At 31.5% G+C, this 16,148-nt stretch overlaps 3 protein-coding genes across 3 annotated transcripts; 2 read left to right on the top strand and 1 right to left on the bottom strand.

The window, feature by feature from the left end:
* Window positions 1-978: 978 nt before the first annotated feature.
* Window positions 979-2,883, top strand: Bm4713 (alpha/beta hydrolase, putative; the record flags this gene model as incomplete). Its single annotated transcript, XM_001900186.2, has 6 exons — window positions 979-1,097; window positions 1,256-1,313; window positions 1,697-1,850; window positions 2,006-2,117; window positions 2,455-2,595; window positions 2,772-2,883. Coding segments are annotated over 6 exons (696 nt in total), but the record flags the coding sequence as incomplete, so codon positions are not given.
* An 821-nt stretch (window positions 2,884-3,704) lies between these two features.
* Bm500 (Src substrate cortactin, putative) lies at window positions 3,705-9,851 on the top strand (the record flags this gene model as incomplete). Its single annotated transcript, XM_043078924.1, has 17 exons — window positions 3,705-3,784; window positions 4,044-4,179; window positions 4,603-4,725; window positions 5,072-5,152; window positions 5,268-5,433; window positions 6,340-6,450; window positions 6,583-6,693; window positions 6,776-6,886; window positions 6,994-7,104; window positions 7,179-7,298; window positions 7,554-7,651; window positions 7,827-7,967; window positions 8,200-8,260; window positions 8,326-8,615; window positions 8,740-8,898; window positions 9,394-9,555; window positions 9,774-9,851. 17 exons carry the CDS (start codon window positions 3,705-3,707, stop codon window positions 9,849-9,851), a joined length of 2,139 nt encoding a protein of 712 aa, XP_042934858.1.
* A 1,343-nt stretch (window positions 9,852-11,194) lies between these two features.
* On the bottom strand, window positions 11,195-15,177 carry Bma-tre-3.1 (Trehalase protein 5, putative; the record flags this gene model as incomplete). Its single annotated transcript, XM_043078923.1, has 12 exons — window positions 11,195-11,386; window positions 11,558-11,614; window positions 11,781-11,855; window positions 11,981-12,133; window positions 12,316-12,539; window positions 12,935-13,097; window positions 13,180-13,327; window positions 13,639-13,806; window positions 13,999-14,186; window positions 14,396-14,631; window positions 14,803-14,903; window positions 15,020-15,177. 12 exons carry the CDS (start codon window positions 15,175-15,177, stop codon window positions 11,195-11,197), a joined length of 1,863 nt encoding a protein of 620 aa, XP_042934857.1.
* Between the last annotated feature and the right edge of the window lie 971 nt (window positions 15,178-16,148).

Below are 16,148 nucleotides of genomic sequence, written 5' to 3'. Positions count from 1 at the left end.
AAGTTAGAACAAGAAAGAGAAAAGATAATTATGCAGTACTAAGTTGTAAGACATATGGTACTCCGAAGGGGCTCAGAAATGCTATCACCACTTCAGGTAGAAATAAATGACATTATATCATTATTTTCAGCTTCTCAGGTATTGTGCGATTAAGCTCTATAGTGTTTGTTTTGATATTAGAGGAGAGCATTTGAGTAGTTTATTAGATTTTTCTATCTACGCGTTGAAATCCTATCGTAGAACTCATCACTCACAATGTGTTGGAGAAATGAATATTAGTACTCAAGCGATGGATCCTGTAGCTTTATAACTTCCTATTACTTTGAGTGATAGCTTCGGACTTCAAAGTAATAATTCATTCCCTGTTTTATCATTGCAACAAATTTAACAGCATTTAGACTGGAATAGTGCTGTTGTCAAATAATGTCGGATCAATTCCGAATTCTCATAATTAGGATATTGCATTATGTGTTCAATATACTACATCTGCTCCCTCTATATATTCGGACTAGTAGGAAAACTTATAGCGGTATCTAGCTGCAAATAAATCAGAGTTCATTCCTTCTTTTGCATATTAATTGCTTTTACAATTAATATTCAGGTATTCTGGTATTCTTCAGGTATTCTCAGAGAGAAAAAATGACAAATACGAAATCGACAAAGAATGAATGTGAAACGGTGTTAAATGATAGAGGAAATGAAGAAATTAAGAATAATGAAATCGCTGAATTGACCATAATAATTGATGAGCAGAAAATTGGTTACTGTAGGTATGGTGCGGGAAAATATATTATGCTATTCATCTGTGGCGGAGTTGGTGGGTTTAAAGGCTTTTTCTGCCATTTCGCTAAAGAATTTTTAAAAAGGGTCATTTGTTTTTGTATTCGAGTCTTCATTTATAAGAGTTTGACACAAAATTTTCCTGAAAATTTTATGTACAAACAAATTATAAGAAATGAATAACATATTTTTGAAAAAATTACAGGCTGTTATGCAAAAGATTTTCCCGAAAAATTGCTGAACGCTTTCAATGCTGATAATTATACAATTATTTGCATCGATCCACCTGGTTACGGTAAAAGTCGTCCTCCAGAACGGTAAGTTCTCCTCTTTGTATTTTGTGGCAGCATTTACTTCAGACTAATAAATGAGATATTATTTGTTTTTCTCATTGATACATCGGTCTAATTATTTGCACTATCTCGAAACTCTATTCCTTTCATTTTAAGTAATTAATTTTGATTGAAACTTTCAGACAACAAGAAGTAAATCGATGTATGAAGGATGCACCCTTCTGCATAAAGCTTATGCAGGTCTTGCTTCTCCCAACATAATAAATTTACATTACATTAATGATGTGAAACAATTTGACAGCTGATTATCTAACTGAGCTCATAAAAGTAGGAAACAGGGAATACTGCGGTGGTTTCGAGTTTGGGTAAATATTACTTGCATTGGAAGGATTCAAGAATTTCAAAAATAGTGCATATAGGATATGGAATAATATCAAAACTTGCTAAATCACTCTCATCACTCAATGATTCTGTCTAAAAAGGAACTATTAAATGAGATTTTGAAAAATATTATGTATATATCTTCGTCACGAAAATATCATTACAGTTATCTTAGCTGATTTTTTATTTTACTAGTCTGTTTAGAGGTTAGTTCAAAGGTCAAATATTTTGTTGCATTTCAGCAGTTGAATTTGACACCCTTCTTAGTACTTGGCTGGAGTGAAGGTTCTCGAACAGCAATCCACGTTGCTGGACTAGGAAAACAGCTAGTCAACGGTGCCATTTTATTAGCCGCAGCTACACGAATTGATCAACGTGGAGCGCGCATTTTTCGCGGTGTATCTTTGTTGAATTTCAAATAGCTTAATATTTTTCATTTCAATGGTAACTGAAATACTGCTACTGTGTATTCAAATTTCAGTGTTTAAATTGTCTAATAAAAATTGATCAAATTATAAATTGAATAAAAAATAATGAGTTGTATACTTCAGGTATGCGAAACATAAATCAGTGGTTGCCAAATGCAACTGAAGTATATTTAAAGCATTACCCAAAAGAATTTGTTCAAAAACAGTGGGCTGATTTATGTGATGTCGTCCAACAGTAAGTAAGCTTAACGTAGATTAGGGCTAGAATGTGAAAAATCAAATACTAAATTAAGTTAGTTTAATGTCATGAAAATATTCTGAAAATCAAGCTAAACGAGCTTTATTGATGCTCCAAGCACTTCATAATAGTTTTGAAAGAATTAATTTATTGAAAAGTGAAGTTATTCTTTTTTCGGAACATAAGAAAGTAAATCAGTTTTTTAAAAATTTTAATACTACTAAGATCAATATTACCAAGATTTGTTGGTACATATATATGCAAAGAAATCCAATGGTAGAATAGATAGTATTATCACTTTCCAAAATGTCAATATATTTCCTAAAATTGTTAGAGTTTACGATTTGCTGGGAGGTCGTTTTCCATCAGACTATGTGCTGCCCAATTTGAAGATTCCAGTTTTGGTTATGACCGGCGGTATGGATAGATTTTGTGCTGATCCTAAGTACTTTGAAACAGCACTTACCAATTGCAGGTGTGTTTTTGAAGAACTCATTGTAATTTGTGATATTATTTTATGTGCTTCAATTGCAACGATTGATCAAAATAGTTGAAAAAAGTTTTTTTTTTTTTCTTTAATTTAAGGAAAAATGGTATGACAAAATTTTTTATATTAGTGACGAATATGACAATTCAACGAACACTTTTCAGAATTGAGAAGCATTCGCTTGGTGGCCATGACTTCTACTTGAAATATCCGAGATGGTTTGCAGATAAAATTAATGATTTTATTACTGATCCTAAAAACCATCTTTTCTGCTAATTTTATTCAGCTATTTGTGGTCAATATTGCGTGGAATAAAGTAAGACCCAACTGTTCAAAAATTTCAGCAGTTCTTTTAATAAATACAGGAATTAATATTTTTGTATTTTTCCGCTTTTGCTTAATAAAATATATTCTTTTTCATTTATGTGCTGACAAGACATTAAAGAGGTACTCTAAAAAATCCAACAATACAAATTTTTGAGTTTTTGAATTTGATTTTAAAAGTTTTTGTTTTAAAAATAAATCAAAATAAGCAATATGCACTACATGCACAACTGATTTGGTAAGGAATGAAGAAGAAATTAGGAAAGAATAATTAAGAATTTATATGATAAACGCGTATAGCATTTATGTTTTTTTTTTTTTTTTTTTTTTGATAAGAGCTGAGAAATGAATTGCACAGTTGTAAATTTTTTAATTGAAACAAGTTAAAATCATCAAAAGTCTAGCTGCTTTAGAAATTTTGTAGACGAAAATCAAATAAGGAATTTAATTTCCATATTTGTCAGATATTTAATTTGGGCTACCTAAGAATAAAGACGATCTCAATCATTAATAAAAAAAGATTTTATTGGAAGCCGAGAAAGTGCCGAGGCTTTTTTTGTTGGATTAAGTCTGTACGATTCATTTTTTTTTTTCTTTTTATAACCCTAACGTGGTATATATATATATATATATATATATATATATATATATATATATATATATATATATGAAGTATTGATAAAGCTTAAACAACCTACTGACATTTAAAGATTCGACTTTTTTTCAACTTCCTCTTACATTCCTCATTCAAGCCATACATCTTGGAAAATTTGATGCAGTCGAGAGTCCGCATGACTCCCGACTGCATCACATTTAAATCGCCGAATACTTGCCGTCATTTTATTGCATTGTTGTGGCTTGGGCTTAGCTGAGACATTCTGTGGCAATTCGTTCCGTTGAAATCAGCGTAAGGAAGTAGAGTGAAAAGCGAAACATTGGGTGATGTGAGTCGGCGCGTTCATTTTCTATTTTCACGTGGAATCTTCACGGGTTTCGGTTTTTAGCGTTGTCAACATACATTGAATACCTTCTTGTTGAAGTTAATGCTTCTGAAATAATTACAGTGATATTTTCTTCATACTGTAACTTCCTTTTTATATTTGCTGTTTCAGATCGAATCTGAGTACATTTATTTCGCCTGTGGTTTCAATGTGGCGTGCGCAAGTTACCGTAAATCTAACGCAAAATGAGAAGTTAAAGCAGCAAGAGGGAGGAGTAGATGATTGGGATACGGACCCAGACTTTATCGTAGGTTTTCCGAACTGGTGCAAGATTTATCTTATATAGCATATCCTCCCATTTTGAACATGCGATTAGGGCTTAGCATTTCGAAGAAACTTTCATCAGCAAACTGAGCTGCGGTTTTCTAACGGGAGGGGATAAAATTTTAGATGTCGTTTGTATTATGAAAGGAATACTCGTCTTGTTCAACTGCATAATCGGTCGGTAAATTGAGGTCGAGGTCGAAATATAATGTAAAAGGCTTAGCAAGTGATATATACTCTTTTTTGAAGACATTATCGAGAAAACCTTCATGAAAATCCAGTCACGTTATAGCTGGTTCAAAAATTTGGCATTCCTAAAGTAGGATTAGATTTTCATCTAAAGAATCATTTACAGAATTGTGCTATGGAAATTGTTATTTTTATTATAAAACGATTGTGTTTCCAGAATGATGTAAATGAAAAAGAAAGTCGCTGGGGTGCGAAGACTGTTGAAGGATCTGGTCATCTGGAATCGGTTTCATTAGATCAGTTACGTAAAGATGTAATTAAAAGCGACGGTCTGATAAAAGTAAATCTTTGTTGTCTCTTTTTTTTTTAAAATCAAAAACCGACTTACTGCAATAAGTTCTCGGCAAGATAAAAGATCTATGTGCTTATTAATAGTTGATTTAATTTGCATTACATTCATCTTTCAGACAACTAGTTTCTGAGCTATTTTGTTTGATTTCTGACTTGTTTTTTGGTTCTTCATTGTTTGGTTATTAGTAAAAAACTGATACAGCAACAATTTTATGAACTGTTTTATGATACAGCTTATATTATATTTCCATAATATCAGAATCAAAAACCGACTTACTGCAATAGGTTTTCGGCAAGATAGAAGATCTACATGCTTATTAATTTTTGTATTATAGGCCAAAAAAGCATCAGAAATGCCAAAAGCAAGTGAAGGATATGGTGGCAAATTTGGCGTGCAGAGGGATCGCATGGATAAGGTCTTTATCACTTTATATTCATGTTTTCAATTCAACACTTGTTCAGTTCTCTTCCCCATTTTGTTGACTTAAGTAAGCTTTTATTACAAAATTATTTTAAAGTTATGTTTTTCAGTGTGCCAAAACATGGGAATACGCTGGGAAGGTAGACAAACATTCATCGCAGAAAGATTACGCTAAAGGTTTCGGTGGGAGATATGGTGTTGAATTGGATCGGAAGGATAAAAGTGCTCATGGTTGGGATGAAAAGATGGCTCTTTCTAAACATGAAAGTCAAATAGGTAAAGAAAATATTGAGGATCATGCTTTCTCGTCTTTCTTTTTCTCCTCTTCCTTAGTTCTTTTTGTCTTTTATTTTGTTATGTGTTTGTTTCTCTTCCCATTGTTAATGAGAAAATATTCCATAGACTCATAGTATCTCACAAATATCTCACAAGAGCTGAACAGTAGAATTCCATACTTTTATCCAAAATATTTAATAGTGAGATATAAAGTGACTTTATATCGCAGACAGTTTTCTCGTGGTTTTAATTTACTCTTAGTTCACTTGTCCTAAAAATGGTCCACGAAAGACCAATTTTAATAGAAATGAATGGATGCCATAACATGATAAACAACTGCAGACAGTAGAGAAGTTTTGATTTTATGCAAACAACAGATAAGAAAGAGGAGTTGGTTGTGAAATAGGAAGAGAGGTAAGGAAGTAGTGAGTGTTTATTTGTTTCTTATTTCACTTCACAATATAGTTAAAAGAGCCAATGATTAACCCTTTTCAGGACTTTTCTTGTTGTCTGCGATATATTTATAGAATAATTCACAGTCACTTATAGTGATTTTTTGATTTATTCACTATTGTTTTTCTAAATAATTTGCTTTATGTATCTTTGTTGTCCACATTCTTAGTGGTGTTCGAATTAAGCTGGATTGAAAAGGTGAAAAGTTAATAACTCATAAGTTTTTTTTCTCTTTCTTTTCCCAAAATTTTAGGAAAATTCCATGTTCTGTTGTTTTATATCATCCTTTTCACTTATTATATTTTAAGGATCCTAAGATAAATTTAAATATTGTGATTTTCTCACGCAAGATATGGTTTACAAAAAATTTGTTCTTTTTGCTTATATTATAGTAACTTGAAGTTATTGTATCCTCTTGATTTATTACTTTGCTATTTTAATTTCGATTTTCAGATTATGCGAAAGGTTTTGGTGGAAAATATGGAGTTGAAGTTGACAGGAAAGATAAAAGTGCACTTGGTTGGGAGGAACAGGAGAAACTTCCACAACATGAGAGCCAAACAGGTATTGGGCTTGTTGATGAACTTTTAAATTGTAGATTATCTTCTGCAAACTTCAGAATAGATTTTTTTTTTCTCTTTAAATTTTGAATCTTAAGACTATGTGAATGAAAGATTTTAGGGCAGTTTTTTACAGATTATAAGAAAGGTTTCGGTGGAAAATTCGGTGTTCAAGAAGACCGCAAAGATAAAAGTGCACATGGATGGGAAGAACATGAAAAACTACAGCAGCATGAAAGCCAAATAGGTATCATTCAAGAGTTTTAAAGGGTTTCTTAACTTTTATGTTTTTTAAAACATTTGTTATATAAATGATTAATAAATTCCAGATTACAAGAAGGGGTTTGGTGGTAAATTTGGTGTTCAGGAAGATCGTAAAGATAAAAGTGCAGTTGGCTGGGATGAGCATGAAATGTTAGCCACCCATCAAAGTCAAGTAGGTAGGTATTTCAAAAATTCTTTTACTGCTCTAAAGCATCTTAAACCATAATTTCCAGCGAGTTTTGATTTATGTTTTAACACTTCTGTAATGTTCAATAAATTTTAGATTATAAAAAAGGATTTGGGGGAAAATTCGGTATCCAAGAGGACAGAAAGGATAAAAGCGCTGTTGGTTGGGATGATTATGAAAAATTGAACAAACATGAAAGCCAAACAGGTAAGACATAACTAGATTTTGTGTTTCTTATTAAGTTCTGTGGTAATATTGTTCAAAATATTCCTAAATTCTAGATTATAAAAAAGGTTTTGGTGGTCGTTTTGGTTTACAAGAAGACAGACAGGATAAATCGGCAATAGGCTATCAGCAGTATGATGATCTTGCTCAAAAGGAAAGCGAGAACTATGCTAAAGGCAACATTCGTGAAAATTTACATGTATTGAAACTGTGGAGATGATTCGATCATCTTTGTAAATTCGATGTGTAGTTTTTAGTATGAAAAGAGCCCCTATGGTAGCAAATATTTATTTTTATTATTGTATGTTAATAGATTCATTTAAGATTATAATGAAGATTTCAACTGTGAACTTAAAAATTGATTTGGGATTTGGTGTTTTGGGATGTTATGTTGATAATCATGTGATAATGTTTGCATCATAACTTTTCAGAAAAAGAACAAACACCGAAGAAGAATGCTGTACCTGTTACACCAAAAGGAATGGCTTTAAATTTACGTGCTAAATTTGAACAACTTTCAGTTGATGAGGTGTGTTCTCGAAAGTCTTTGGAAAATTAAGCTTAAAGTTCTCATATGCTGAGTTTGGCTAGTATGTTATTATAACGTTGTAGTTTTAATTGATTATGCAAATTTTTGTTCTTTTCGATTTTTATCTTTTGCATATTATACAGATAGGAAGTGCGTGGATTTTTTCCCTTTGTAGAATGACGAAAAAGTGCAGCAAGAGCGTGAACGTCGAAAACGGGAAGATGAAGAACTACGCAAGCAAAGGGAAAAGGAAGAGGAAGAAAGACAGAAAAAAATCGCTGAGGAGTGGAGACGACGTGAAGAACTAGAGCAACAGGTCAAAAATCATTAATCAAGAATACGAATTTTAATTCATAAAAGATTATGCTTAATACTGAACAAATTAAAACCTAAATGGAAAATATTTAAACATTTATTTGATGTAAACTTTAGCAAGGGGTCATGTTATATAATTAAACTTTTTCTCATTGGATATTGTCGGGAAAAATTTTCAATACGTTTTCGCACTTTTTCTCTCTGATTTCTAAGAATTTATGACAGAACTGCAGATGGATCCGGAAGCAGTTAGAGAAGAAATACGGAAGCATGAGCAGTTGCACCATACTGGAGGTAATTTTTTTTTCAGCGCTTATGTTTTAGAAATTATAGCTCCATAAAATTTGGTAATATTTTAGGCGCTCCTAAACGACATTCTCGTGCTCCAGCTGGAGCCGTAGCTATAATGCCTGGAATAGCTGGATCTCCTGCCAAACGTGAAACTTCTATTGAGCTGCATAAAAATATCGTTACATCGGAGAATTCTCCACCCCAACCTGTCAAATTGCCACTTTTCAATCTTTCATCTAATAAACTTTTCAACGGAATGGAACGTTATGCTCCACATAATGTTGAAAGGAGTGAAAATGTCCAAAATTGGAATAATGAATTGCAGAACAACTTTGCACACTTATCAGCTCACTCAGAGGTAGTAGAGGAAGTCTTTGCGTATGTCCTTGTTTATTTTAAGTTATTAGTTTGCCTTCAAACTGAAGCTTTTGTTCCACTAAACCAAAGCTATTTTCCTTAGAAGTATCGTTCTTTATTTTCAGACAAAGGGATTAACAACTGAAGAAGGAATGCTAAGTGGAAATAGGTATGATGTAGTACCGGGAGATAACGCAGTACCGCCACCAGCACCTATAACGCAGTCGCTACTATCGGAGACGGTTACTGGGTATAATGAAAGACATGATGAGTCTTCTTTAGAGGTGTAGTTTTTTATTAATTAAAGCTTTGCTCATCAGATTATTTGCAAAGCAACAATGGGAGTATTTTCTTTAGAACTGTAATCTTTATTGTTAGACAAATTTTTTAATTACTGAAGTTCGTTTTTAAGTAGACTTTTGGTTAAGTCTTAGTTCCTTTATGTAAAGGTTTTTTTTTTTTTCATTTTTTTTTAAAAATTATACTAGTGTTTCTTACTTGCTTGCTTTTTCCTTTTCAATTCCTATTCTGCATCTGTATTTCACCAGTTTCTCTATTTTTCTGTTATGTGAATGACTGTGCAGTCGCATCAAAAATTCGTACCTATTATTTTTTTTTTTCTTATATTTTGTACTGATGTTTATTTCACTATTTATTTTTTCTTGCTGTTTATTTCCAGACAGGTTATTATTACATGTACATTGCAGTTATGGTTTCTTCATTTTAAGTATAACATTTTCTATAGCAATGCAACATTTAAAACGCTACTTTTTTTTCAGAGAGGACAATCAAAAATAACAGCGGTAAGTGATCCACTTTCATCACCAACGCACCCACTTAGTTCTACAGGTCTTACAGCTGTTGCTATTTACGATTATCAGAAGCAAGACGATGACGAAATCAGCTTTGATCCTGATGATATCATCACCAATATTGATCAGGTAGTTTTTGTTTAATATGGTAGAATTCTTTCTTGTATAAGCAACTTCTTCATAAGTTTATTTTCGATTCGAAACAAGTTTTTCTTACAAAATACATTTCTATAAAGTACATTTTTACTCAAATCCTGCTGATTTTATTAGTTTTTTAACTTGCTTTCTTCAGTAATGTATATGTTTATTAGGAGTTTTGTAATGTTATGTAAATTAGCACCATTTAGGTTGATACTGGTTGGTGGCGGGGGCTTTGTAACGGGCAATATGGTTTGTTTCCAGCAAATTACGTCGAATTGCGATAGAAATTGTACCACTTTGATGAACGGATAGTTTGTTCTATACTTCTTTATTTGATATAGACGCATGAAATTTCTAAATATTTGCTAATAAGGTGAGATTAATTCAGATTTCTTAAAAATTTAATGGGTCAACTACTTCTTAAGCATTTATTTCTTTTTGGATTTACGAGCCGCAGAAAGGATTGAAAAGATTTACTATCAATGCTTTTTCGACCACTTTTTCTATTTGCATATCTTGTTATACTTCATTATATTATAGTTTCTTTCTTCCCTGACTCTACTGCATATTGTCTTAACTTGACCTGAATTATTTCAGCTAGGGATATAACCTAAGTATTCTTGGAAGTGATTCTTTCATGCTAATACTAAGGAACCAATTGAACACTTTTTGAATTCATATTCGTTCGAAAATTGATTAACAACCAGTTTTCTGCGCTGTAGTGAAAATAGTAAGTCCATTAAGTCATATTTTAAAGATTAATGTTATGCAAAATTTAGATTGTTTTTAAAGTCACGCTGTTATTGAATAATTTATAAGTCTTGCACACTTTAATAGGTGCTGAAGGCCTTATTCATATATCATATGAAGTAAGTACTTTAGACCACATTGTTTCATGAAGTGCTTTTTGATATCCTTAATGGACTCTAATTTTATTGGTTTAAAATTTGTGAAATATATATTCACTTTCCTACTTTCTTTATCATATACAAATGCATATACATTTGTAAGTGCGTTATGGATGTATTGCTATGTCCTATGAATATTATGAGATTCAATATTAAATTAATGTTTGTCTATTTCTTTCTCAATACCATATATGGATATGTTTAGAAATGCTTGAATAGTTATAATTTGTTCTACTTTTTCATATAATCCTTTCATCATAAAATAATAACGTTGAGGTCTATGAATATTATAAGATTTCATATTAAATTCCAAAGTTTATATTTAATAAAATATTTTACATCGAATTTTTTAAGCAAGTCTTACAAGGTATTTAGATATATTTTGCTTCATCAAATTTATTTGTAGATGAAACAGTGGTAATTTCATCCCGTTAATCAAAAAGATCCCTCTTCTAAAAAAATTGTTAGTTCTTTTGCATAAATTTTATGCCCACCTTCTGTTTGATATTTGCATATTATTTTAGATTTGTGCTTTCATTTCTATTCTAGAACTTTAATTGAAACAATTTTACCGAAATCTTACATATTAAATTAAAACAAGAGCGCAATGATTTCAGTTAGATATAATATTGAAGTTGGTTAAAAAGAATTTGTGTTATCAATCTTAACAGGCTGTAAATTTCGATTTCTGGATAGTATTATATTAGAGGAACTTCGTGTCAGCGCATTAGTAAATACGTATAAAATATTGAAATAAGAGAAATGGTGGATTTAGAGCTTATTCGTGCAGATGCTGAAAGTGTTGCAGAACCATTGTTATTCAGCACTAAATCTTCCGGATTAATGCGCATTCTGTCATAGTACGTTGTTAACAGATCTAAAATAACCCCATTCGACCAGCCAAAGCCATCCTGGAAATCACAATTTTAATTCATGCCAGAAAAATTAGAGTGAGTGAGGCATTTATATATGTGTCTTTTGTCTTATAACTACAGCTTTATGCATTATGGTTTTTTCACACTTTTTAGACAGCTTGAAATATATAGCAATACTGCTTTGTTAGCAGTTGAAAATATATGTACCTGAACAAAATATTCCCCGCCACCACCTGGTTGTGATACAGTCCCATTGACATCATACTGAAAAAAATGTGGTTGAGCACTTTGGAATTTAGGTTTTGAAGAAATAAATTGAATATAACTCCGCAACATAGTGAGATGGTCTAAGCTGTCAAAATACATGATTTTCTGATTTAAACATCTTTCTCAATCTGATTATTCATTTAACACTAGTAAAAGTATTAACCTTTTCCCACATATAACCCGTTTCCCGAAACACTTTGAAATTGCCCAAAATCCATTTCCTTGCCAAACGATATGCCTAAACAAATAATATGCCATCATATGGTTTCCAAAAACAAACTTTGCATAAGTAAACGAGCCTATAAAATGATGGTGCATTTGAGCTCCTTTACTAGGAATTTACACATTATTTCCGTTTTGTACCTGTTCTTGTACAACCGGATTGCTAGACTTTCTCATTCCTTCAATAATCATATGGTTTGCAGGACTCCAACCATTTGGAAAATCCCACTGCTGTTTGGTATTTTCAATAAGGCTTGCTGGTATACCACCTGGATAGTTGTATACTCCTGTTTTCTGTAAAGTTAGCATAACCATACGGTAGAAAAATTCTTTGGCAAAAACGATATGTCACAATTCAAATAATAATTTGAAAGTTCAATAGATCCCTGCAAAAGTTCCTTTTTAATCTTTTTTTTTAAGCACTTTTACCCATTTTGAATTTTTAAAGAGAGAAAAAAATTTTCTGAAAAACGAGCATTCAAATAGTTGACGATTTGTTGTGGTCGGGCCAGGTTCAACGGCTGATAGCATTCGCCGAACAATGGTACCACAATTGATGGATAAAAGTTGGAATTGTGAGATTTAGTTCGCAAATTGTAATCGAACCAGGCACCTTCAGTATTGTTGTAAAATATTTGAAGCATTGCTTGACGGAGAATTTCTCGTTTATCACGAAACATTTTTGATTTCGAAGGATTTCCTAAGCAATAAATTGAGAACATACAAATACAAATAAAAGTAAAAAAAAGGATATGAACCAACTATCTTGAAATAAAATTGTGCAGAAAGAAAAATGTCAAATGATCAACATAAATTTATCACTATCACTCAAATATTTCAGTGACTTCAATTTATTGAAGCTATCCTAAACCTGTTAGAACTACTGCTTGATATTATTACGTCTTTCAATAAAACAATGAAATGATGAGCAAAAATTACAACACCTAGAATTCTAGTCAGATATGAGAAAAGTTCAAATTTTCCGTACTTTTTCATACATACATATATTATATACATATAAATTTTCCGTGCATATATTTAATTATTCATTAAAACAAATTTCCTCTTTTATAGTCTTTCTCATCACTTCGTTACCTGTATGCTTAAGTAAATACTGCAAAATATCCAGATTCCAACATATGAAAGCATTTAAATCAATTGGGATAATATCGGTTGTTTCGATAGTTTCAATGTTGTGATTATCTCTGAACCATCGAGAACTGAAGTCCCATCCTGATTCTGCAGCTGATGCTATATCCTACAAATAATGTGTGAAAACTGAAAGCAGACATTAGACTTTAAATTTTAGCATTTTATTTTAGAATCGTTTTCTTACTAACCATATAAAATTTTGGTCGTTCGTGAGCTAGGAGCAGTGAAGCATGTATAATATCTGCACGAAATGATTCTGGTCGTGGTACATTACATTTACTGTGGTAATAAAAAACCGAAAATGTGTTGCCTTTATCATCTGACACATTGATAACTCTGTAACTTAATGAATATGTATAAATTTGGTATAAACTCTTCATATGTATAAACTCTTCAAAATTTGAGATTTGAGGCCTGAATTAGTCAAAAAGGTATGATCTTTAAAGTCAAAAAAGAGAATCTTTTGAATGCTCGAATGATCATGCAAGTTCAAAAATGAAATTCAACGAAGAACTAATTTAATTACCAAATAGCTTTTCACGTGAGATTCTTCACAATACTCAATATTAGAAATTGTTGAAATCTTAGTAAGAAGATCAAGACCAATTCTAACTATCAAAAACTGTTTCATATCAATATTTCACTACCTGTTGTTTTGCCAAAATTCGTACTCTTTGATGAGAGTCGGCAAAATTTTATTTATGAATGCAAGATCATGTGTCAGCTCATAATACTCATAAACCATAGGGATGAGCAGTGGTGGTTGAGACCGTCCAAGGTAATAGATCCGACCTCCGTTTGGGATAAATCCATATCTAAAACAAGAAGTGATATATTTGAAGTCTTCAAGGAATCAGTTTTTAAAGCAATTTAAAGAACGTATAAATACCGATTAGTTATTAAAGTAATAGCTTTATTTCCTTTAAAAAATGTACTTTCTTACTTCAACTCATTTAGATTGATTAATAAATAATTTGAAGTGGCAAGAAAACAAGAAATATTGTTACCTATCGACGATAGTAACAAAATTGGTAATCATTTTCTTGATTGTATTGTGAAGTCCACTAGCTGCCAAACCTTTCACAATCCAATAAGCGTCCCAGTAATAGAACTCACGAAATCGTCCACCAGGTACAATGAATTCCTCTGGGACATAAATTAATGAAGTTCGCTTTGGATTTCCATTTGATTTTATCTGTAGCAATGCAGAAATCAATTGTGCAGAATAAAAAAGTCCCTTATAAACTTTAGAGAATTTATGAACCTTTCAATTATCTTCAGTAAAATCCATTTTATTCAGTATGTGTATGCTTTCTGTATAAATCAAATAGTGTGCAATATTTAAATGAACAATCTGAAGAATTAGAACTGTCAAAAATGCTCGAAGTTTTTCAAAAAATATACTTTTCGACATAATAATTTCCAAATTGCATTAAGTTTTAGCGCCCAATCACGTAGCAGTGTATCTTGAATCTTCATTAGTTTCGATGGATGCTCAATCCATTCTTCTAATTGACAGTCTTCTAATTCGTTTCCGGGTAGATCGAAATATTCGTCAACGAATGCTTTCAATGCAGAACGATTAATGGCTTGAAGCTCATATTCACCAAAACGTCTATCAAATTCTTCTTGTATTACTTCTGGAACTTCGCAATGCCTCACAATTGCTATTCTATATACTTTTTTGGTGAGGAAGCTTAATCGATAATGATTTAGAAGTTAGACAAGGCACCTTAATTTAAAATTAATAAAATAGCAGAATTGAATTATCTAATTAATAAATCACTAGTAATATTAAAGTTTTATCATACCAGGGTCAAATTTCATTGGCATATCCACGAAATACTTCGAGTCCTGGAATAAATTGTGTACATTGACTGCTGCCAATAATCTTCCATAACAGTAAATAAACCTGAGTGTAAGCATCAATCAAACGATGTTGTTGATAACATAGATTCTAATAAAATTGATGAAGCAACTGTAAATAACTTTTGGTATAACATTACACATCGAAGTTCATGAACTTACGAATTGTTGGTATTTGTTTCATCACAAACATTTATGGATTTATTGCTTAAAGCTTCTTCGGCTATTTTGGCCAACTCGGAGACATCTGGATCGTTGACAGTGTGTACATTAATTAAAAGACAAGAGAAAATCCCAAAGCGAATGGCAATAGCTTCCATTATCTTAAGCTTCGAAGTTTTTTATTTCTCGAGTATGCATGCATGAAGCATGCACAGAGCAACTTGAAAATATGCCACTTCTAGAAATTTCAGAAATTTGAATCCTAGAAGTTATCATGAATCTTATAAAGCTAAATTAATCGATCATTACAGACTTGCAAGTTAATATAAGTTATGTAACATAAATTGTTTCCCCTGTTGTTTTTAGAAATTTTTACTTTTCAACTGAAATTTATTAAGAAAATATTTCGCTGTTTTCATATTGCTTTTATATGCCAATACGAAGAGTACAAGAAAAAAATTTACCGAAATACAAGAATATACTAGTTTTCTAACTTTAATTTCTTATAGTTTTTGTAAATGCATGTATGCCATATCCAAAATGAATTCAAATAGATGACTTTCTCTAACTAAGTTAATAGTAATATGCAAGAAAGTGTCAATAAGTTCCAGTAGGTTAAGTTCCTCTTCTAAAAGAAAAGGATCTGCTTCTAATAGGTCAAGTACCAAATTTTCACTGCTAGTAGGTCATCATCATCTTTCTATCTTAAAATATCGTTAATTAAATTCGTCATTTGTTTTCAGGTACATGATTCTTGATTCATTTTTTCATGCTTACTTCTCGAGTTATTAATTAATTGGAGCTTTTGTTTATGAATGTCAGATATTGACAATGAATGGAATATTTTTTTTTGTGTTCCTTTTGTCAAGATTTTCAAATGAATCATGAATAATCAAACATAAGTTTTTTAATTTAGTCATTCCAGTTGAGTTTCCAATATTTCAACAATATCTATTGTTTTGGATTTCTCTAAAAAAATCTCATACAAAAGTTCTAGTATGAATCCAACCGATATCAATATCGGTATAAAAAGATTAGTAAAAGCATGAGCGCACAGGTAGAAGTTACTTTCAATAATAGATGCTTGGTGTTTCGCTTACATAGTACTCTCCTGACAACAAAGGAATTC

Source organism: Brugia malayi, assembly GCF_000002995.4.
Source record: "Brugia malayi strain FR3 genome assembly, contig: Bm_v4_Chr2_contig_001, whole genome shotgun sequence".
Lineage (NCBI taxonomy): Eukaryota > Metazoa > Nematoda > Chromadorea > Rhabditida > Onchocercidae > Brugia > Brugia malayi.
Note: the sequence above shows the minus strand (reverse complement) of the source record. Positions and strands in the feature narration are given on the sequence as shown.